This window comes from Periplaneta americana, chromosome 2 (assembly GCF_040183065.1).
Source record: "Periplaneta americana isolate PAMFEO1 chromosome 2, P.americana_PAMFEO1_priV1, whole genome shotgun sequence".
Taxonomy (NCBI): Eukaryota; Metazoa; Arthropoda; class Insecta; order Blattodea; family Blattidae; genus Periplaneta; species Periplaneta americana.
The window spans coordinates 10,041,608-10,064,179 of NC_091118.1; the positions used below are offsets into that span (position 1 = coordinate 10,041,608).

The 22,572-nt window shown below is 35.9% G+C and overlaps 1 protein-coding gene across 2 annotated transcripts; it reads left to right on the top strand.

The window, feature by feature from the left end:
• The first annotated feature begins 1,871 nt into the window (after positions 1-1,871).
• On the top strand, positions 1,872-20,279 carry LOC138713111 (26S proteasome non-ATPase regulatory subunit 10-like). Of its 2 annotated transcripts, XM_069844893.1 has the most exons (5): positions 1,872-2,101; positions 3,113-3,205; positions 17,027-17,300; positions 18,820-18,924; positions 19,437-20,279. In XM_069844893.1, exons 3-5 carry the CDS (start codon positions 17,028-17,030, stop codon positions 19,959-19,961), a joined length of 903 nt encoding a protein of 300 aa, XP_069700994.1. In that variant the 5' UTR covers positions 1,872-2,101; positions 3,113-3,205; position 17,027; the 3' UTR covers positions 19,962-20,279. The 2 variants fall into 2 exon arrangements, with proteins under 2 accessions (XP_069700994.1, XP_069701003.1); XM_069844902.1 differs by lacking the exons at positions 1,872-2,101; positions 3,113-3,205 and adding an exon at positions 8,331-8,521.
• Positions 20,280-22,572: the final 2,293 nt, after the last annotated feature.

A 22,572-nucleotide genomic window follows, 5' to 3' on the forward strand; every position in this document is an offset into this window, starting at 1 on the left:
AATCTTTTCTGTAATAATTTGCATGACTGTTATTGGAGTTGATTTTACATTCCCAGTGATTATTTGAGCCGTTCAGTGCAGAAGTGGTGTAAGTCAAAAGCAGGTAATGAGGTTTAAAGTAAGAATTCTGTAAAATACAGCGCAAAGTAGCAATTAATATATCCTTCGTTCTATTCACCGACTATTAATAGTTTAAATACATTCAATATTAACTGCCACTTTGCGCTGTATTTTACAGTATGTTTACTTTAACCCCTAATTACCCATTTTTGACTTACATCACTTCTGCTCTGAAAATAAAATTAGGCCTACATTTTCTGAGTTAATTGAAGTTACAATTTTTTTTAACAAAATTGTGTGTTCATTTATTTGTTCTCACCTACGTCATATTAACAGTAAGTGCATGTAAATTACGTATTATATAGGTAGGATAAGTTAAACTTAGGCATTATGTGTGAAAACTGGAAATGTAATGTAAAATGCGGTAAACTTGCCATAAAAATTTAAACCATAACATCAGCGCTATTTGTGACTCAAAATAATAAAGGAAATACAGGTTCTAAAGAAATGGAAAAATAATGAACTTCATATTAATGTTTAAATCCTCCCCTTTTCTTTATTTTCAAGTTTACCCCAATTTGCGGTATGCAAAATCGTTAATTTCTCAGGAAATAGGGAGAGGAGTTCACCACGCGATGTACCCTACGAGATATGCCCTACAATTCTGAAGCTACTAATTTTTACTCTTCTCACAGGAAATACAAAGTTCCAATGATTCATAAATATATTTAGGAATGAATGAATTAACCGACCACGCACGAACAATTATATTATTTCAAACCATGATACGTGATCAGAGCCATGATTCAGTTGTAAGGAGCAGAAAGAATTACTTTTATTCCCAGCTTCTGAAACTTGTAGATTAGCTGCGTGTGAAATTCTTCCAGGATTCTAAAGTAGAATTAATAAGAACCATATACACTTATTGTATAGCATAAAAATATAAAATAAACTACGCAAAACCTGTTTTCTGATGTATTATCATAAGTCGTGTGCACACTTTTAACTTGCCTGCCGCTAGAGGGCTACTGTCGCGCCAGCTGTCAAATGTTGGCATATTTTATACGTATGAGTTGCGTGACTGTATCTATTAGACTGTGGTAGAACTAACCACACTACATTGGACATGTATTAATCAGTGTCGCCAACTAAAGTATATGAAAAATCGCCAATCGCTAGATTCCTTACTGTCAATAAGAGAAAGTTTTGTTTTTGTCTCTGGAGGGTCATTCAAAAGACGCTAAGTCCCTATTTAAGTAATATAGAAGATGAAAGAACTTGCCGCCGAAAAAGTTAAAAGTCACCAGGCTTAGCGACAAAATTGCTAGAGTAGACTTGCGACATTGTTCCTTATGGCGCCTACCTGTTAGCTTTCGGGTTGTAACATAATCCACCACAATTTGTGTTTATTTCAAATAACTCTTTTATTTTTCATTTCAATTAATTAAGGAAAAAATTGACTTAATGACAGTAGTGAAATATTTTAATGTAATTTAACATTGATTTGACGATAGTATCGGTTGTGAACTTGTTCGCCATCTCGTGGAAAGAAGAATCGATGTATATTGCCAATTTATGGCGAGATGTATATTGCTAGTTTAAGGTGAGATAATAATAAATATAAAATACAGATAGTGTCGTATTCTGTAACTTTTTTGTAATTTACCTTTTATTATTAAAAATCATCACGTGTATGTCTTTCCGCTTTTCTAGTTTTTCATTTTATCTTTCTCGAAAGTCTTTTACGCACATCACTAGAGTTGGCGGCATTGTTGTAACTAAATTATCCTTGAACCGTTGCTTGCGTCATAGGTTATGCGTAAACATTAACTTCTTTGTATGGTGTTTGTGCTAGCAATTAATATTAATATAGGCCTACATTTATCATCCATTTTGAAATAGAATAGCGTTTCAATTCATATAATTGTGGCATTTATTAGTCGTTAGTGTTTTCTAATTATACACGGATTGTCAGATCGCAGAAATAAGTTGTGAAATTGTGTTGTTTTAGTAGGCTACTGTGTTTATCTTAACCTTCCAAGTAAGTAACATTGATCTTAACATTAACGATTGTCCATTTTCAGCCAAATAATTCGTGGAATCCCGAATGAAAATGAAACACATCGTCACTGCACATCCACTGATACATAGTCGTAACTCACAGTCTACATCAACATCCGTTAGCACTTATTTTCTTCTTTCCTTCACATTTATTTCTGTTTCTGTCTTCCTCCGTGACAAGTTTCACTGTTCATCCCAGACAGGAATTCAGTTGCTTCACAGACTTAATGGCTTATTTATTGATCATGCTCCAAAGCCTGCTTGAGCAACCACGTGACCTTGCGTTGGGGGCTGTGCTTTGGAATCCCGTAGATGTTTCCTGCATTGTGGGCTTGCCTTCTGAAGTATTTGCTAGCTTCTTTGCTATCCATTATTTGTAACGCATCTTATTGTTTCATAGTAAGTGAGGTTGATATTGGTAAGTTATGTACCCTGCAACAATCCTATGGATTCCCTTACTGAAACAATAGTTCCAAGGCAAACTTTATTATCCTTCTTACTTACATTTCGTATAGCTACCATATCTCTTTACCACAGTGACGTGTTACAAACCAGGTCTGTTGAGTGCTCAGTCAAACGCCACAAATCTGCCTCATTTCCTCAGTTTCATGATTAGGTCTAGACGTAGCCTAATCATTCAAAATTTGGTAGTTTTCTCATTTCAGATCATATTTAAAGGTTTTTTTGTGTTCATTAAAGATAGCACACTTACTTTATTTTTTCTCTGAGATTCATATTCTTTCAATCAACGATCAACCAATGCTATCAGTAATTTGTCGGGAGACCGTTGCACGCTTTCAGTAACACAGAAGAGGAAACAGTCTGGATTTGTACATGAAATATACTGTATCTCTATCAAATGTAATTAGTAACACACCTCAGTTCACTTGTAAATTGTTCAGTTTAAGTATAGCGTAGCTACATGTAAATTGCTTGTGTACAAGTTCCCGTAAAAGCTGTGTGTGTGTGATGCAGTGAATTCTGGTTCTAGTTTTCTGGATTCGTCAGTTTCGTGCCTTGGCAGCTTCAGCATTCCCCTGCGCACTTCTTTCCAGTCTTGTAACTCTCCACGTTTCCTTGCAGAGTAAGTATAAATATCAGTGCTGAAGTCGTATTTCAAGCTACTGTGAGGATTTTCTTTAATATACAAATATAATTCTAAACCTAATACATGGACTAAGTGTGATCAAACAAAATTAGACGTAGTCTGTAGATTTCATGTCATAATAGTTATAGTTCCACTATATTAATTATTTTGTAGTTATTTTTCTAATTTGCAGATATATAATAGTGTTTGCATTTCAATAATGGATTTTAATTTTCTTGTATCATAATTCTTTCACTAAAAGACAGTCGACTGCATTTTGCTGATTTTGTCGCAGTTGTTGCCTGGTTCTTCTTGGAGTAAGGCATTTAATATATTAGACATAATACGAGCATTTAGACTATTATTATTATTATTACTAGCCATACCCGTGCGCTCCGCTGCACCTGTTAGAAATAAATATAAAGTAATTACATAATTAAAATAGGACGTTTGATCCAGGGAACAACTTTTACAACAGCGCAAGATAATCTGCTTCGCTCATTACCAAATTTTTTTGCATTGCATTTATTGCATATATATTTTATGTATTATTTATGTATTATAAAATAATGGATTGCAAAGCTAACGTACTATTACTGCATACTAAATCAATACACTCTTGTTGTTCATTAATTCTCTGAGATTAAAATGAGTGTACATAAATATTATTTTAAGAAAAACAGAAAACGAATGTACAAAATAGCCTATTAAATTTTCTGTACATAAGAAGCTATTTTAATCTTACCTGTCCTCGATTTACTCAGACGTTACTGTAATAACATTATAGCATTATGTCCATCTAGAGAAACTACACTTTCCAATGGTGAAATAATAATTAATTATACAAATCGGTTAATTTAGCTTCTGATATTACTTCATACAAACACAGAAACATTCTCTGTAGGCTATGTTTAATAGCTTTCGATTGTTGATGTCCAAGGCCCCTGTTTCGATTGTTGTTGTCCAAGCCCCTTACAGACGAGGTCATTTGTTCTTAATTCATTGCACTGTCTTAGATGGCGTTATTTTAATTTTAAAACTCATCTATCTCATTAAATATCAGTCCTATCAAAATTTTGTAAAGAATAAAACTTATCGGAAATCATTTTTAAAGAAACTTTTGTTATGTAACATTTTTCACAAAAATCAGTAATAAGCGAGATATTTCGATTTATTTAATTCAGTCCTCCTTATAACCCCCTCTTTTAAATAAAGTATTTTGAATGCCATATAGCCTAAAATCTAAGTTACAACGAACTTAATTTATATTCCAATATTCATATAAATCGGTTCAGCCATTATCGCGTGAAAAGGTAACAAACATCCAGACAGACATACAAACAAAAATTTCAAAAAAGCGATTTTCGGTTTCAGGGTGGTTGATTATATATGTTAGGACCAATTATTTTTGGAAAATCGAAAATTACCAGAAAAATTTCGGCTACAGATTTATTATTAGTATAGATTATTATTATTATTATTATTATTATTATTATTATTATTATTATTATTATTATTATTATTATTATTATTACACGGTACATAGAGCAAATTGAAATTCTCGACTAGTGATATGTAGACATTCCAATTATTTATTAACAAACTATTGTTGAAGTTTATTTATGCTCCTCCTAGTGGTAGTTTTTATTAACTAAATTTTCTTTTAAGAACTATTCTGCATAAAAAGTCGGTGTGTTAAAATCTATTAAATTTATTGAAGTGGACATAATTTTTAATTCATATAAGAGCTTGTCAATGACATCCAACTTCCTTCGAGTCATTGTAAACTGTAGCTGATTTCATCAGTGCTTACAACAACTCTTCTTTCAGTTAATCCAAAGCTGGGCACCAAGAGCGAATTCTACTCTCTCACGGAGCCATATGGCTCCTCTTCAACCTCCTTCTTCCCCGCTGAACACCGTGCAGTGTTCATGCCGTGACAGATGAGTAATAAGCGACCCCGTTTAGAGTTTGGATTCGCTCCCGGTGCCCAGCCCTGAATTAATGCTGATGAACTCACCAGGTATCAAAACTGGTGAATATGAAGAATTGCAGCTGTCAGGTTTGTGATTGCTTGCCCTGTGTAGTGCTTGGCGGACGACAGGGGTGCAATAAGAAGTTAACAGAAAATCAACAATGTTGGCACATTTTATAATGCCTAACGGGCTTACCGAAAGATCAAACATAATGCAAATGAAGACGATCCGTTTCACATATGTTTAATCTAAAGAGGAGAAAACTGTACATTAAAACACATAATTACTTTAAGATTTCAGGTAATTTCACGTTACATGACATGAATTTTCAAATACCATTTTGAACAATCCGAATTAGATTTTTTATGGTTGTATAGACCGTTTCGAACTAGACTGTACCGTTATTTTACTAAGTCACGGTTCTAATCCAAGGTTAAATATGCTTAAATATTGGTCAATTATAACCTAAATTCATTGTTGCTTTATCTGTGGATTGGTACGCATTTGTTTAATGAATGAAAATGCCTGAATTTTCAGGATTTTTGTATTGTAAAAGAGTTTATTCTCTCTCTGTCAGGAAGAAAGACATCTGTGCGAATGAATATTTTCTTTTATGAATATGATAAAATGATCAAAAGAGAAATTCCTATCAAGCGGCGTTGAAATAATTAGAGCTAGCCAATGTTAATTGTGAGACAAAATTGTGACATGGAGTGTGTAAAGGTTTTATGACAAGATTATGAAAGATCGAAATTTGTAACAGAGTAAGATGATCTGGAAAAAACTCAAGATAATGATTGTGGCGAAATGAAGTCCACGCTGTATATGAACCCAGTGTGTTCTGTCAGGATTGACGATTTCAAGTTGAAATAATGAATCATACAATGTCTTTGATTGAATAGCAGTCTAGAAGAAGGATTTAACCCTCATTTCTCATGTCGCCTTCGGTAGTGCAGTTGATATAGCGCTGGCCTTCTATGCTCGAGGTTGCGGGTTCGATCCCGGCTGAGGTCGATGACATTTAAGTGTGTCTAAATGCGACAGGCTCATGTCAGTAGATTTACTGGCATGTAAAGGAACTCCTGCGGAATAAAAATTCCTGCATACCGACATTGCTGATGTAATCTCTGCAGTTGCAAGCGTTGTTAAATAAACCATAACATATTTAATTTCTCATAAGTTGACTTCTTCGTGAATAAGTTGTTAATGATGCGCTATGTGTAATGCTTGTGCTCTTATTAAAATCAGCACACATGTCTGATTGTCAGCCTTGCTCTGAAAAATTAAAAGTATATACAGTACTATGTGCCTTTCCTCATTTTTGAAGAATTTCGCATTTGCTGGTTACAACCTTGTTCAGGGCGGCTATTCAATTTTTGTAAAATAAGGATGCAATGGAATTCCATTAATATTATTTCTATATTGTAATCCATTTGTTATGCAGAAGGATTTTATCAGACAAAATATTTTAATCTCCCTTTTCTTTAACGGTCTTACTAATAAAAACTATATACAGACGTTTAACTATCTTATATTTATACAGTGAGTACCTCGTTTATAAGTCGTGTGTAAATTCCTTACTAATAATCACTACATACGTCGTGTATAACAGTATAACTGTTACACAGCTACGTCATAGTTTCGTCATTACTTCGTTACGAAAGGTAATAGAATATCTGAGGTTCTCTACTGCATCCGGTAGAGCGCTCTAGTGTGGCGTGTTAAATATCGATAGTATAATTGGCTCTAATCGATTACCACACTACAATTTGGTCAAAGAGTACAAGCTACAGCAATATTATTCTAATAATTCTATGATCTTTGGTTTGTTCTTCTGTGGTTACAAGGTAAACATCATCATAAAATGACAGTCGATACGAACAGCTGTTAGAGGGGCTGCCATTTTTTTCTCTATATACAATGCTTAAACAAGGAGTTTCGTGTATATAACTACTGCAAAGCAATTCCCATTGTATAGTTACAGCCTGTTTATACGTCCATAGCTTATTCACGGTTTATTAGTAACGTTTTCTGTCTCAACTCTGCATAAGTCTCGTATAAAAACTATACACGATTTATTAGTAAGACTGTAAGAATATAAGCTTTTATACAACCTTTTGTAATAGTTTTTTATTATATCTTTCCAGTTATATTTAATTTCGTGTTGTATTATTTTTTTCCGATTTTTATCATTTTATTTCGTTTCATTATTTCATTTCTTTTTTTAATATTTAATTTTGTTTTTAAATTTTGGTTCATTATTTTATTAGGTTTTTTTTTATTATTTTCTTTCGTTTTTTCATCATTGTATTTCTTTCCTTATTATTTCAATTTCGTAATTTATTATTATATTACGTTTGTATTATATTATCTTTTTTAATATTACATTTAGTCTTTAATTACGATCTTCATTTTATTTGGGTTTCTACTATTTTCTGTCGGTCTTTATTATTTCAGTTTGGTTTTTATTACTGTATTTAGTTTTTTTATTATTTTCTCTTGAATTATTTTATTTCCTTTTTTAATATTTTATTTTTGTCCTATTATTTTTTTATTTCGTTTTTTAGTTTTTTGTTTTTATCCTATTATCTCTTAGAGACCGGTAGAAAACCGATATTTTTGTGAATCTGGAGTATCTAGCCACTTTGGCAGCAGATGTCTCTGATTGAAGGAAGTGTCCTGCCATCTAGTACAAAAACGATGTGGTGTTGAGTTCGCCATCTCGTGGAAGAAAAAAAGCCGATGTGCATTGCCAATATAAGGCCAGTGAATAATAGATCTAAAATATTATCACTAATAGCGTCTCCTGTAACTTTTTAATGCCATACACTTTTGACTAATGAAAAATAATCGCGTTTCAGTCCACTTAACGAAAATTTTAGAACATGGATTGCACCTACCAAATTATGTCTTAAAAATACTAAAAAGAGCACATTTGTCTGCGTTTGTCGAATGCGTATCATTATATTTATGAAAAGGCACTTTTCAGTGCCAGTAATTTATTTTGTGTGCACAAGGTTGGAATTTTGAAGTAAGAGGGAAAGGGTGCAATCCATGTTCTGGAGTTTATTCAACTAGTTTTCTTCCATTTTATCTTTATAGAAATTCCTTTACATTATTAGCGTTGGCAGCATTGTATCTAAGTTTTCTGTGTACGTGGCAATTTTAGTGAATTAGAAGCATATGTTAGTCGTTCTCAAATAGAATTAGTGTGTGACATTTTATTAGTCGCCTGTATTTTCCAATAATACGTGGATTGTTGTGAGATCGTAGAAATAATTTGTTAAACCGTTTTGTTTTAATAGTTACTGTACTTCGTGTCTTCCTAACCTTCCAAGTAAGTATTTGGTCGATCTTAATATGAACGATTGTTGCCGTTTTCAGACAAAATATTTCGTGGATTATAAGATTGAAGTGTACGAAATAATATTTAGCAATTACTTGCATTGTAACGTTAAAGGCAGTGGCACAGCCAAGATTTTAATCAGAGACAGAGGAAAGGGTGCTAAAATGAGAGACATGCTTGCAAGATCATGAAACTGCTTAAGTCACGGCCGTTTACAGCCTATACTGTGAATGAATCTTCCTTAGGCCTGTTTGATTTCCATGACAGGATATTGCTAATACATACAACAAAAGCCAGGAACTGTTCAATAGTTCATAATTTCCAATCATTCATGCGAAATGATTTAACCTATAAATTGCATCCTTTATCACTGGTTGTATAATACCATGAATAATAGCCATAAATTGAAAAACAAGCTTCATTAATCCTCCGCCCCTCTCCGTGGCTGCGCCAATGGGTAAATGGGAAACTGTCTCTGAATAAATATTTCTGCTTTGGTTCCTCAAAAAAAAAATAATAAAAAAAAATCCTAAGCTACATCAAAGAAGGCACATTTCTTTCTTTCATTAACTTTTGTGAGCTGTTTATATACTTATAAACACGTGGTTTTAGTTTGCAGCCAAAAATAGACTAGGCCCTACTTTCAACATAAAATTAGTTTCTTACTTAGGCCTATTTCCTTATTTGTATCCTGTTGTAATGCATTGTTTTAGCGCTCTCCCTCGCTTATCATAGTTACCAATACAATATGCGAGCGGTCCAGGACGAATTACTAGGAAAGTGGTAATTTTTCGTATTGTTGTATCCTGGACCTCTTGATTGTTACATTTGTAAAAAAAATAGGAGGGGGAACCTAGAACAATGCGTTAGAATATACCGGTAAGTTTCGAACTATTTTTATAATGAACGTATTTATGGCTGCAAACTAAAACCACGTGTTTGTCGCTATATACATCTAACAGAAGCCAATGAAGCAAAAAAAAAAAAAAAAATTGTAACTTATTACGTGTAACTTTCAAATGTTAAAAAAGACCGAATTCTATATAACGCCATGGAAAACAACGTAGATTTAGCAAATGGCGCCTGCCGATATTTTATAGTTGGCTAATGTAAGTTGCCAGTATTCTCAGATAAAACATATATTTTACAAACACATACTAAATAGAAAATGACATAAAATTACACTGTATTTCAATTTGCTGTCTCATTCTGTGTTGCATTCACAGCATTGCAGATTATAATTTCTTCATAAGTCATTGTCTGTTTTCTCTCTCTCTCTCTCTCTTTTACACTGTAGCCTCAGGTTTATTGTGGTTATCACTTCTATTCTGTGAATGATTGGGTAACCGAGTTGCTGTGCTCTTGTACAAGTACAGCACGCTGTACCATGAACAACCAGTCTGTGTTATGGATGATGAAGATGATATGTGAATTACTAAGAATTGATTGTCCGGTGTTGCATTGCACAATTACCGTCAGTTTTGTGTTATTTAGTTTCCAGAGAGGAATATCCAATGACTCTAGAACATCGCACAATTCTTTGAAAAATTCTGATGATTTACTGTGATTTGCTGCAGTTTGTGTTAACATTACTGACTGTGCGGAAATAAAAGTCATAATGGAATGAGGAATATCGTTATCTGTACAGAATTTAGTATCACATCTGACTGAATCCTGGAAGATCCTAAAACTTTATGAAGGTTGTGTATTGTATTTGTTGCTTGCAGGTCATAATGTCCATCGTAGAATGTCCATTACATTAATGTCCAGTCATTATTAGGTCCAGTGACAAAAATGTCCACACTAAATACAGGTCCAGAGACAAAAATGTACTAAAAATATGTCCAATTTCCTTGTGACAAAATGTCCACACAATAATATCCATAAAAGTCCATCTTTTGAACCAGTTCGATATTAACATAAAATTATTAGAAAATCAAATTATTCTAATAGCGGTTAATGAAAGTGGTTACTAAATGTGTGCAAGTGAATGAGGAGTCACAGAATTTACACGATTTGATAAAGTTAAGAAAATTATGTCATTCAGTAAGTGAGAAGTTAGAGAATTTACACGATTTCATCAAGTTAAGAAAATTCCTGCTCAAGAGGAACCGTAATGTTTCATTTTAGGTGGTATGATAGTGCTCTAAGGCCGGTATTCATAGTCGAGATAAGTCATACTTATATATAAGTCGAACTTAAATCTCGTCTCAATTGCAGATTTCGGTCCAAATAAGTCGTACTTATTATAAGTCGTGCTTATTTTATAAGCTTTACTTTACAAAGTCTGACTTGATGAAGTTGAACTTATTGCAATTCATAGTGACTCAAGTGCGACTTATGTTATGAAATAAGTTAAACTTTATCAAGTCAAGGGAACCCCTGACTTATGTCAGTTTTAACCTAAAAATTAATAACGTTTATGAAGAACTGGCGAAGAAAGTTATTGGAATGTAGGAAATTTGCGCCTAAAAGCGTTACTTGCGAAACGTAATGGGTCGCTTTGAGTTTTATAATGATCTTGAATTCAAAACGAGGTTTCGTTTTCGCAAAAGGACGGTTTTAGAATTAATACTTCGAAAATGTAAAGAACTCTAGCAAAACCGAGATAGCGAGGTTTGCCAGTTCTTCTAGTACTTCTTGTTTGCTTGAGATTTTATACACGGAAAACTTTGAAATAAGTTTAATATTCTTAAAATATAGCCATAACTGTAGTCTGTAATATACTGTATGAGGTATTCAATATATAGATGAGGTTAGGCTTCTTTAATATGCATGAAATTGAAGTATTGTTAAGATTAAATTCCCTTATCCCGTCATTTTAAATTAAATTATTATGTATTAATAAAATGAATGGAAAACAAAGCCATCTTGCTGTCATACTTACTTACAAATGGCTCTCAGTGAACCAGGAGGTTCATTGCTCCCTCATATAAGCCCGCCATCGGTCCCTATCGTAAGCAAGATTAATCCAGTCCTATCATCATATCCCAACTCCTTCAAATCCATTTTAATATCCTCCCATCTATGTATCGGCCTCCCCAAAGGCCTTTTTCCCCTCAAGTCTTCCAAATAACACTTTGTACACATTTCTGGATTCACCTATACGTGCTACATGCCCTGCTCATCTCTTTCCATGAATAAAAAGTCCTGTTCCTAATTGGTGATTATTATTTCCTTCCCCATAGTACAAGTAATGGTGATTATTATTTCCTTCCCCATAGTACAAGTAATCTCCTATTGGTGATAGGCCATTCTCATCTAACCTAACTCCTGTAGTCCCACAAAGTCTATTCTATATCTACTCGTAGCTAGTTATATTGCTACTAATGTTACCCCTCCTCTTCTATAAAGACTCGTGGCATTCCAAGTACCAAATCTCATAACCTTATTCTTTTGCTGTGGTCGCGCCAAAGAATCAATCCCATTTCGAGGCTTGTGTTGGGGTTCCGTAACAAGCTCTTTTTTACTGTGGGTTGTTAGCCCTTTGCCGAACCCCCAAGCTGGAGGACCACCCCTTATCGGCTGTCCGCGACTGCTTAGTCAATATATTCGCAGCTACCATTCCCGGTGGTTCAGAGTTTCAAACGAGCGTAGAGCTCACTGATCATGCAACCACAGTAACCAATTAAGTTTTCTTACTGTCATAATAAAAATAAATAAATTGTAAAATGTAAGAAGTTGTGGAAATATTGGCTTGACACTTTATAAAATTTATAGATACAATACAGCCGACAAAAGAGACGAGAATTAATGTAGCGGAGACAAAGTTTGAGATTTGGAAGGTGAGATTTACTTTTCTCTCGGTTGGTTTAAGAAACAAACTCGAGAATGTCCCAAATATAAATTGTTACCTGTGCAGTGCTTCACAATTTGAGTTCGGAGAGAAATGACAACTTACAAGATGATGATCCAGATGTAACGATTCTTCTTATGAACCTGTGCCTGTTACATCACCTGTACAGCAAACTTCGGTTTGGCTTTCAGGAAGAACTGATTAACAGTGTGTTTAGGAGGCATGATGACAAAATGTAAATAAATTTCATCATTAGTGTTCATGTATTTCACCGAATAAAATATTTATTCATTTATGTGATTTACCAAAACATTTAAACTTGAGACTATTTGTAATATCAACAATGAATACTATTAAGTTTTAAACAATAACCGATTGATGTATTTTATAGCAGCCCCAGTTTCATTATGGACAAGCGGCATTTGTTTGTGAGCTTCTGATCTCAGTTGCATTATTGACTTGTAAAAAGTAATAATAATTACTCTAACCACCTGACCCACTTTAAATATGTGCGGCATTGCCAAGTCTAGTTTTTCCGTGGTGTCTAAACCTAGAAAAAAATATTTAATATTCTAATTGTTGCTACCATTAACTAAGATCCGGCAACAACGAGGCACTCTCAGTGAAGTGACAAAGAGCTAAATAGCAGTTAAAGCGCGTGCCGTTTCGATTTCAATGACTTGAACAACAATATTGACGCGATAACGAAAATCTTTTACATGCCACTTGTCTGTAATGAAATACAGTAGGCTCCTAGTCTCTACTATACTATAATAATTATGCTTGGCTATGTCAACAATATCCAATCTTTGAGCTTTTGTATTTTTTGCTAGATCAATATCAATAAGTTGTTCACGCAACACAATTTCCGCAGATTCTACTTCTAATTTTGCCTTCATTCTTTTTAACTGAAATAATTAATTTCCTTCAAAACTGCATTCCTGCGCTTTCTTGTGTGATCTGCTAATGCTGCTGGAGTTGCCGTCACTGTTGTTTCAACTGCAATTGAGTTGGATGGTCCAGCAGTAGAGGAGGTTACGTCCTTGGAAGGATTTGGTGCTTCCTCTGCTAACACAACTGCAATTTAAACAATATGTATGTCAACTGGCTAATTATTTTGTGTAGAATTTATTCTTCCTCATTCTATCACTTGTTAGGTTTAGTTACCTATTACGGACTCTCTTCATGTAAATAAATATGATTTGACAATTTTCTTTATTAACAAACAATAGCTAATAGGCTAAGAAAGAAATTAAATGTTCAAGAAAGAATGTTGAATGTAACACTGCTTAGGCATACCTTTTAGTTCACTCGCAATCATATCGGAGTCAACCGCTCCCGGAACTTGGACTATTGTGCGAGGATTATTTGTGCTACAGGTGGATCAATGTCCTTCATATTTTTACTAGAAGATCACCTCGTGTAGCCAACACTATTTGACGTTCTTTGGTTAAAGCATTTTGTTGGTTGCATTTGATGTTCGTCCATAGTAGCCTATCTGTAGTTGTTTTCCAAATCTCTGTAATCATTATAACCAAATTACAATAAAATTTCCAACTTCGCATAAACGAACTTCATAATTTCTTTCTTTATGTTATAATATACACTTTTCAAAGAAAATATTGTATTAGGCTTACTTACATGTTCCACAATATAATATATCGACGAATTGAATTCTTCTGTAATCTTCTGTCTTCAAAAAACTGCGTCGATCTTCTTATTCTCTACAATCTTTGAATATTTTAGAATAATCTCCTTCAATACAATCATCTTTCTGTACATAACTAAAATATTTTCTTTTCTTCTTTCCGTACATACATCAATTATTTTATTGTATCCTACAGAAACTATGCATACAAATTTAGAGACAAAAGAAAATCGACTGTCTGATTTACATTGTCGTGATAATGGCCTTGCAATTTCTCATACCAATAAGTTCGACTTATTTGTATACACATAAGTTATACTTATTCAGTGAAACTTTACAAAGTACGACTTATTAGCCGACTATGAATACCGTAATCATATAAGTTAAGATTTTCCAATAAGTATAACTTAACAAAGTCATACTTATTGAACAAATAAGTCACTGACTATGAATACCGGCCTAAGGTTAAGCTTCACATCCCCTGGTGCTTATATTGCTGGTAAGATCGTACTATTTACCCTACGTACAACACATCGGCCTTTTGAGGATTCCTTTCGTCAGCTATGGAGCAAGATCAGCCATTGGCAAGCGAATGTATAGGCTATCCCCTCACAAAACAAATTATGTCCTACTTATCAATTCCTGTAACCAAACACTAATACCAGTGGTAGGCTACAGTCTACTTGACATTATCGACCTAATCGCGATTACGGTTGTCATGTGTACACATCCGTAAACTCTTTCCTCTATGGCAGTGTTTCTCAAACTTTTTCCACCGCAAAACACCCTTTAATCTAAAGTGTAATAGTGGAATCCTTGTAATATTTTATTAATATTTAATAATTAACAGACAAGTGAAAGCTAGTATCTCAATAATTTTGTTCAGTGGGACGAATGTATTTGCTTTTTAAGCCTGCAATCTGGTTTTATGGCGGAAAGTTGTAGTCTCATTTCTATTGTACTTCTGCATTTTGTCTTTTCGATATTTTGTTTCAGTGAACACATACGCAGAGAATCCAGTGATGAAAGTGATAAGTATTATGGGTATTTTCCGTTTTAGATGTTCATTAAACATATTATTATTACGCATATTATTGGAATATTATTATTACGCATATTCTTGGATTATCATCATCATCATCATCATCATCATCATCATCATTATTATTGGTGGTTTCATGTTATTATTGATTCATATTTTCGTAACATTTATATTTTTTATAGTATCCACCAAGTATAAAATAGCCACCAGAGCAGCCCAGTTGGATAAGGCGCTTGCCTATCGATCCAGAGTTGCGCTCGAGCGCGGGTTCGATTCCCGCTTGGGCTCATTATCTGGTTGGATTTTTTCCCCCGAGGTTTTCCCCAACCATAAGGCGAATGTCAGGTAATCTTTGGCGAATCCCCGACCTCATCTCGCCAAATACCATTTAGCTATCATCAATCCCATCGATGCAAAATAACCTAATAGTTGATACAATGTCGTTAAATAACCAACTAAAAAAAGTATAAAATAAAATTTAAAACCATATAGGGCTCACGGAACCCAGGAACATACTTTGAGAAATGCTGCTCTATGGTAATTCAGCAGCTGTCCAGACTCAACGAAGAGTGGCCTAGTGTGTACTTACATCGCCATCAGAGATAATAGCGATAGTGGTAACCACGATGAGAGTATCCAGTATTATAAACAGTAAAGACCCCTGCAATGGCACAGGATAATGTTTTCAGAACATGTAATATGCTGCCGTGCCAGTTTGAGCAGATCTAAGAGGCGTGGTTATAAGCACTAGGGAACTCTCGGTTCAGGACGTGAGACATGCGCAGTACAGTATGTGGCTTGTCTGTCTGGAAGAGGAATGAACGACATGGCTAATAGTTCCTGCATTTGCTGTCTTCATGTTATTTTGTCTACTGTTGCAATAGTTTCCTTGGTCACAGAATCATACTGGAATTGCATTACTACCCGTACGTGGACATTTTGGTATGGACTAGTTGCCTTGTGGACGTTTCGGGCAGTAGACCTTTTGGGTTGGACGATATAGTGCAGCACTATATGGTGTGGACATTTTTGTGCATTGGACATTCTACGATGCATATTATGTCTGCTCACCTATTTGTTAAGTAAGGAACAGCTGATTGGTTTCTGTAGCTTTCTCTCTCTAAAGCCTTGGGACTCTTCAAGGATTCAAGCTTACTGTCCATTCTTGAATTGCTCTTCCATGAAAAATATATTCCATCCTATCCTTGCTGTAAATGAGGACGGCAAGTGAACTACAAAATGAAATAAAATTCAATTATGTTAAAGATAATTCAAAACAAAAATTAAAATTAATATCAAAAGTCTCAAAAATGGCTAAGAATGAACTAACCAAATTGAAAAAGTTAACCTAAAAACGAAACAAGTCCAAAAGTGACGAAATTGATTTTAAAACTGTGAGTCTTACAACCAAAAATCAATCATTAGGATTTATGTATTTATTAACAATGTCTGCAACTTCTTAGATTAAAAGTAACATGCTAGCAACATCAGGCCGTGCTGATTATGGTATTGTTCCAACACTGCTGAGATTCCAACATGTGTAAATGAGCAACTGTTGTTTTCCGCGGTCATGAACTTATAAATTTGTTGCATCTGTCTACATATCAAGACTAACTTGGCATGTAGAGAGTTGCAATGTACTGAATTGCAAACAAAAGAAAATCAGTAACAAATGTTAAAGTAACCTAGAAGTGATTTATCTAAAAGTGGAAAGTATCTAATCTGCCCCACTTGTACGATATTCTGAGGATAACCCTTGACATTAGTCAGTCAGTGAAGTTGTATTATTATTCTGATCCAATATTTTGAAGCGAATTTTTACGGACTCGGTGAAATATTTCAGCAAACCGAAGTACCTGATGGACAGAAATGGCCTTGGAAGCTGCATTGTCACTCATTCATTGCAGTTTCTGTAAGATCATTGGAGTATATTGTTAACGGAAGAAGGTCAGCAGTGACTTGTGAATAGTATTTGTAGGTTTCACTGTTTTCTTGCTTTCTGGTGTGCAGGATGGCAAAACCCAATCCTCTTCCTGACCTCAAGCAGCGAGTGAAGACCCTGGAGGGACAGGTTAGACTGCTGCTTCCTCTAATAGAGGAGGTGAGGGTCCTCAAGGAGAGGTTGGACTCGCGGTCCCTGCATGGCCTGGAGGCAAGGAAGGAAGAGGAAAAAGTAGGGAGCAGCAACGACATTGAGGAGCTGAAGGAGGAATTGAAGCTGAGAGAGAGGGAATTAAGAGAAACACAGGCTGAACTGGAAAAGGTGAAAGAAGAATCGGAAAGGGTAAGAGTTCCGCTGTTGCCATATTTACAGTTACTGCTGAACACCTTAGATTGGATCACAATTAAGGCTTTATTCCATAGCTCATTGCTCATAGCAGGTATTCACAAACTGGATGACGAGGGAAATTGAAAAAGAATTAAGACCAATTTGTAGTCATGTACAAAATGGGAAGATAGAATTAGAAATGTCGTGTTGTGCTAAGGTGTGTTCAAATAGGCACTTAATTTAATGATAAATATGGGTACTCCTTTACATATCACAATGTAGTGACAGTAACTGTACTGGCAATATCTGCTATATTTTCTAATGAAGCTGCTTATTTATTTCACTATGTCTTATTTTGAATTCCCATTGACTGAAACACACTCAATGACAAGTTGAACGTGTGCAACATTAATGCTCAGTCAAAGCGATAAGCCGGTTGATTTTGCTAGCAGCTTCCAAAGAAATGGCATGTCAGGACTTCAGGGACTGAATCTCTGAACAACTGGTGAATACATCTGCCTTCAGTGCAGGCACGAGCAGTGATATAGGCAGCTGTTCTCCAATATTAGTTACTTGAAAAGCAAAGGTTATGTCCCTCGAGCTTAAGATGAAAAGAAATAATTGACTACTACTGTTAAAGGAAAAATATGTGAGATCTGTTATTAAAATATTTTACTGTTATAAACAGTTAAGAAATAAAAGAGGAGATAGAACTGTGTAAATGTTTATGAGCTAGCGAATTTTCCATCCAGATATTCATTCTGGTAAAGCACCAAGGTACCGACAGAAGAAGCTAGGAAGTAGCGTTAGTCGACCTGGTTGGCGAGTTGGTATAGCGCTGGCCTTCTATGCCCAAGGTTGCGGGTTCAATCCCGGGCCAGGTCAATGGCATTTAAGTGTGCTTAAATGCGACAGGCTCATGTCAGTAGATTTACTGGCATGTAAAAGAACTCCTGCGGGACAAAATTCTGGCACATCTGGCGATGCTGATATAACCTCTGCAGTTGCGAGCGTCATTAAATAAAACATAAAAGGAAGTAGCGTTAAAAGCAGCGACATGTAAATCACGCTTAAGTGACAGAAAACCAAGGAAAGTGATAAGTTTAGAGTCAATTAGATGAGAGGAGAGCGAAATGACAGGAGGCAGTGGACTGTGACTAGTTTGGAGTGGATTAGATGAGGAAATAAATAATAATTAATGAAAATCTGAATTACATACTGAGCGGTCAGATCTAGATCAGTGATTCCCAAAGTATGAGGCGCCGTGAGCTGTTACCATGGTTACAGATACGAGGGAGTTTACCAGGTCCGTTCAGTCATTCCACATATTAATAATGATGAAAACTTTAATAGTTATTATTATTAGTATTATTATTACTAATACTACTACTACTACTGCTACTGCTGCTGCTATTGCTACTGCTACTGCTAGGCCTGTAATAAAATCACCTTTACCATCATCACAGTAGACATGTTTGTTGTCAAGTTATCGACATCTGAGGTTCTTCTCAGCCAGATTTGTTTTTAATTACAGATTAAAGAGGAGGCATTGCAAGTTCTGCGAGAAGAACTGCAAGTGAAGGGGGAGGAACTGAAGAAAATGGCAGACGAACTGCAAGCGGAGCGCCAGAAGACAGCAGTAAGTGTGAGCTGTTGCCATGGTTACAGTTACTGAGCAATGATTGATACAAACTGTTACAACAGAGATTGCGACCAGCTGCAGTTGGAGAGCAAACTTAATTTCAGTTTTGTAGCTACAACTCCTACAGCAAATACTGCTGCTAATGCTACTGACATTACTGTAGTTATGGCTAGTAGGATTAATTACTGCAGTTATTGCTACTGTCACTACTACTGACATTACTGTAGTTATGGCTACTGTCAATTCTACTGACATTACTCTAGTTATGGCTACTCTCACTACTAGTGGTATTACTGTAGTTATGGCTACTCTCACTACTACTGACATTACTGTAGTCATACTACTGTCACTACTACTGACATACCTGTAGTTATGGCTACTCTCACTACTACTGACATTACTGTAGTTGTGGCTACTGTCACTACTACTGCCATCAGCTTCACTCAGCCTAGTGAACTGTCACCTAGCTGACTGAGCGTCCTCTCACCAGATTGTTTTGTCTGCTGCAGAAGCTCAGAGCTGCGGCTGAGGTCAGGCCCAACCTGGTGCAGAAGGACTTGCTAGGCTGGACTGAGCTACACCGGGCAGCGGAGCGGGGGGACACACACAGGGTGCAGCTGCTCCTGGATGCAGGCAGCCAGATGAACGCCGTGGATAATGATGTCTGCACGCCCTTGTGGCTGGCTGCATCTGAAGGCCGCCAGGATGTGTGCAGGGCGCTAGTGGCTTCAGGGGCGCGGCCAGATGTGAAGGGAGGACTATATGGCCGCACTGCTCTGCATGTGGCTGCAGTCTGGGGGCGCCGTGCAGTGTGTGAGCTGCTGCTGGCAGCTGGGGCGCGGCCTAACGAGCCTGATGATGCAAACCAGTGGACTGCACTGCACTGTGCAGCAGGGTGTGGCCACGCCCCAGTGGTGCAGCTGCTGTTGCAGCATGGCGCTGAGCGGGGGGCTAGGAGTAAGCAGGGACAGACGGCCCTGGACCTGGCGCGTCAGTGGGGGCACACAGAAGTGGAGGCCATGCTGCAGGGCTGAGCAGGCGCAGTGCTGCCAACACGACAGCAATACCATTATACCACAGTAACCAGCGGGAATGTGTTGTGTTGGCATCACTGCTCTGCGTGTAATGCTGTTACTTCATTGCTCTAGGCTGTCGTTACTCTCGTGTTGTGTGGCTTTGTTGTGGTTGTAGCTTGACACGCCAATGACGCTTTCTCTATGTTATTATTATTATTATTATTATTATTATTATTATTATTATTATTATTATTATATAAATATTGGTTTGTCTCTGTGATTATAGTTTAGAGTATTTACTGTACAAAATATGCAAATAAAAATATGGGAAAATTGTTTATGTTGGTGTCACTGTCCCTGTAAAACATACAGCATTGTTGTTATTTTCTGATTGTTATACGCCACTGATCCTTTAGGATTTCATTTGGACTATTACAAGCACAGTCAGTATGTCTCCTGACACTCCGATGACCTTGATATGCCATTGGCTACCGCTAGTGATCCTGCTGCTCACATGCACATCAATACTACAGCCATTTTTATGCCTATATTTATTCGCAATATCTATCACAAGAAAAACATTTCCAGTCGCATGGATGGTCCTGCACCAACTCGAAATCCATGCTTATAAACTTGTATTAATTACGTCCATAAAGTACGCCACTGATAACTTGAAAAACTCAAAGACAGTTTACCGTCATGTACTTTGTGACCGCCATATTGTAAAAGGGTAACCGTGAAGTTAACCAGAATATATATATCATGATATCGGAAGAGGAAAGCTTAGCCTATTTACTAGGCCTAACATAGCCCTATCAACAGGCGAAGTCGTTTCCCTGTACACCCCTGTCTAGGGGATCAAAAATTTCCATTTATAATAGAGAGGTCAGTGCACACCCCTGAGATATTTTTTTGGTATTCAGGGATCCTACATAGCCTACATAATTAATATCAGACATAAATGAGCCTGATTTATTCTTTGCATTCACCTCCACTGCTGACGTCAGTATGTGGTATGGACAAGAGTTTCTACCGTTTGTGCCCCCAACTCCCACTCTCAGTCGGTGTGAATCTGGGAGTGAAAAATTGACAGTCTTGAAGAAACTTAGTTCTGCAACAAGTTAGGCCTATTTGCAAAACATTAGGTCTATGTTAGACATGGCACCTGCCTATACCACAGTCTAATATGTATGTATTTATTCACACTGCAGTGGGTATATACCCGGTGGCAGTGGTAACTAATTACACTCAATAATGACAATAATAAACTTATTAATTAAAAATACAATTAATAATAATACTAATAATTAATAACAACAACAACAGGGAATATACTAAATTAAATGAAACGATCACTTAAAATAACATTTGAAATAAATCTATTTTGTATCTTAAAACTAAGATGGAACTGAAACCCACGAGTATGATATGTTCATATCTGCACAAGTACCTTTCATATTAAACTCATTTCGCTGTCAACTCACTCACTGCACTGGAACTACGACACATTTCACTGATTCTATCCTGATTTCACTAACACTTCAAAAACATTTCACTGTTCAAATACTTTGCACTGCCACTACAAACTATAAAGCATCACTGACAGGAACACGTTTCACTTACACAACACACTTCACTGACACGACATACTTCTTCACTTACACAGCACACTTCACTGACACAACATAATTCTTCACTGATACAACACTTCAATAACAACATATCATTTACACCCTTTAACTACTGTGTATAATTACCGTCTATTAGTAAGGTCCTTAAGCCTATTTTTAAATGCATTTTTGGTTGTTGGTAAAGCCTTTAGTAAGTCTGCAGGTAAAGCATTGCAGTCCCTGATAGTACGATTGAGAAAAGAAAACTTTCCAGTGTCCGTCCTCTGCCTTCTTTCCCTCAATTTATATGAGTGGTCGTTCCTTGAAGAGTAATTTGGCGGCTGCAACCTATTTTTTATTTCTCTCCAGGCAGGCTCACCTCTGTATGTTTTGAACAGTGCGCATAATCGAATTCGCGTTCTCCTGTCTGCGAGTGTGTCCCATTTTAATGGTGAATTTTTCCGACAACACTTAAGAGCCCGTTTTGAATCTTTTCCAGTGTCTTAATATGTTCTAATCTGTAAGGAACCCAACATGCAGCACCATATTCCATTACTGGACGTACTAGTGATTTATATGCAATATAGCACGAAGGATATATTAATTGCTACTTTGCGCTGTATTTTACAGAATTTTTACTTTAAACCTCATTACCTAATTTTGACTTACACCACTTCTGCTCTGAACGGTTCAAATAATCACTGGGAATGTAAAATCAACACCAATAACAGTCATGCAAATTATTACAGAAAATATTGCTTTTTATATTAAATTTAAAAAGGCTTTTGAGAACTTCTTACGTCTGCCACATGAATGTACATCAACACATAAGAAATTTATCGACACAGTCTGGATTGATTCAAGAAGTGAAGATTTTGCAAAAGGATTACAATACTCCATGAATTCTTGAAAAATTAACACTATGATCCTTACTTGAATGCAATGTAACATTCAACTTTTGAAAAATATAAAGAAAAAAACACGAACACAAAAGTTATGGAATAACTTGCATTAAAAAC

Excerpts from the sequence above, each read along its gene's own strand:
- LOC138713111 (XM_069844893.1), top strand. The coding sequence starts at position 17,028 with ATGGCAAAACCCAATCCTCTTCCTGACCTCAAGCAGCGAGTGAAGACC. Across the intron at positions 17,301-18,819 it reads TGAAAGAAGAATCGGAAAGG|ATTAAAGAGGAGGCATTGCA; the intron begins GTAAGAGTTCCG and ends TTTTAATTACAG. Across the intron at positions 18,925-19,436 it reads CGGAGCGCCAGAAGACAGCA|AAGCTCAGAGCTGCGGCTGA; the intron begins GTAAGTGTGAGC and ends TGTCTGCTGCAG.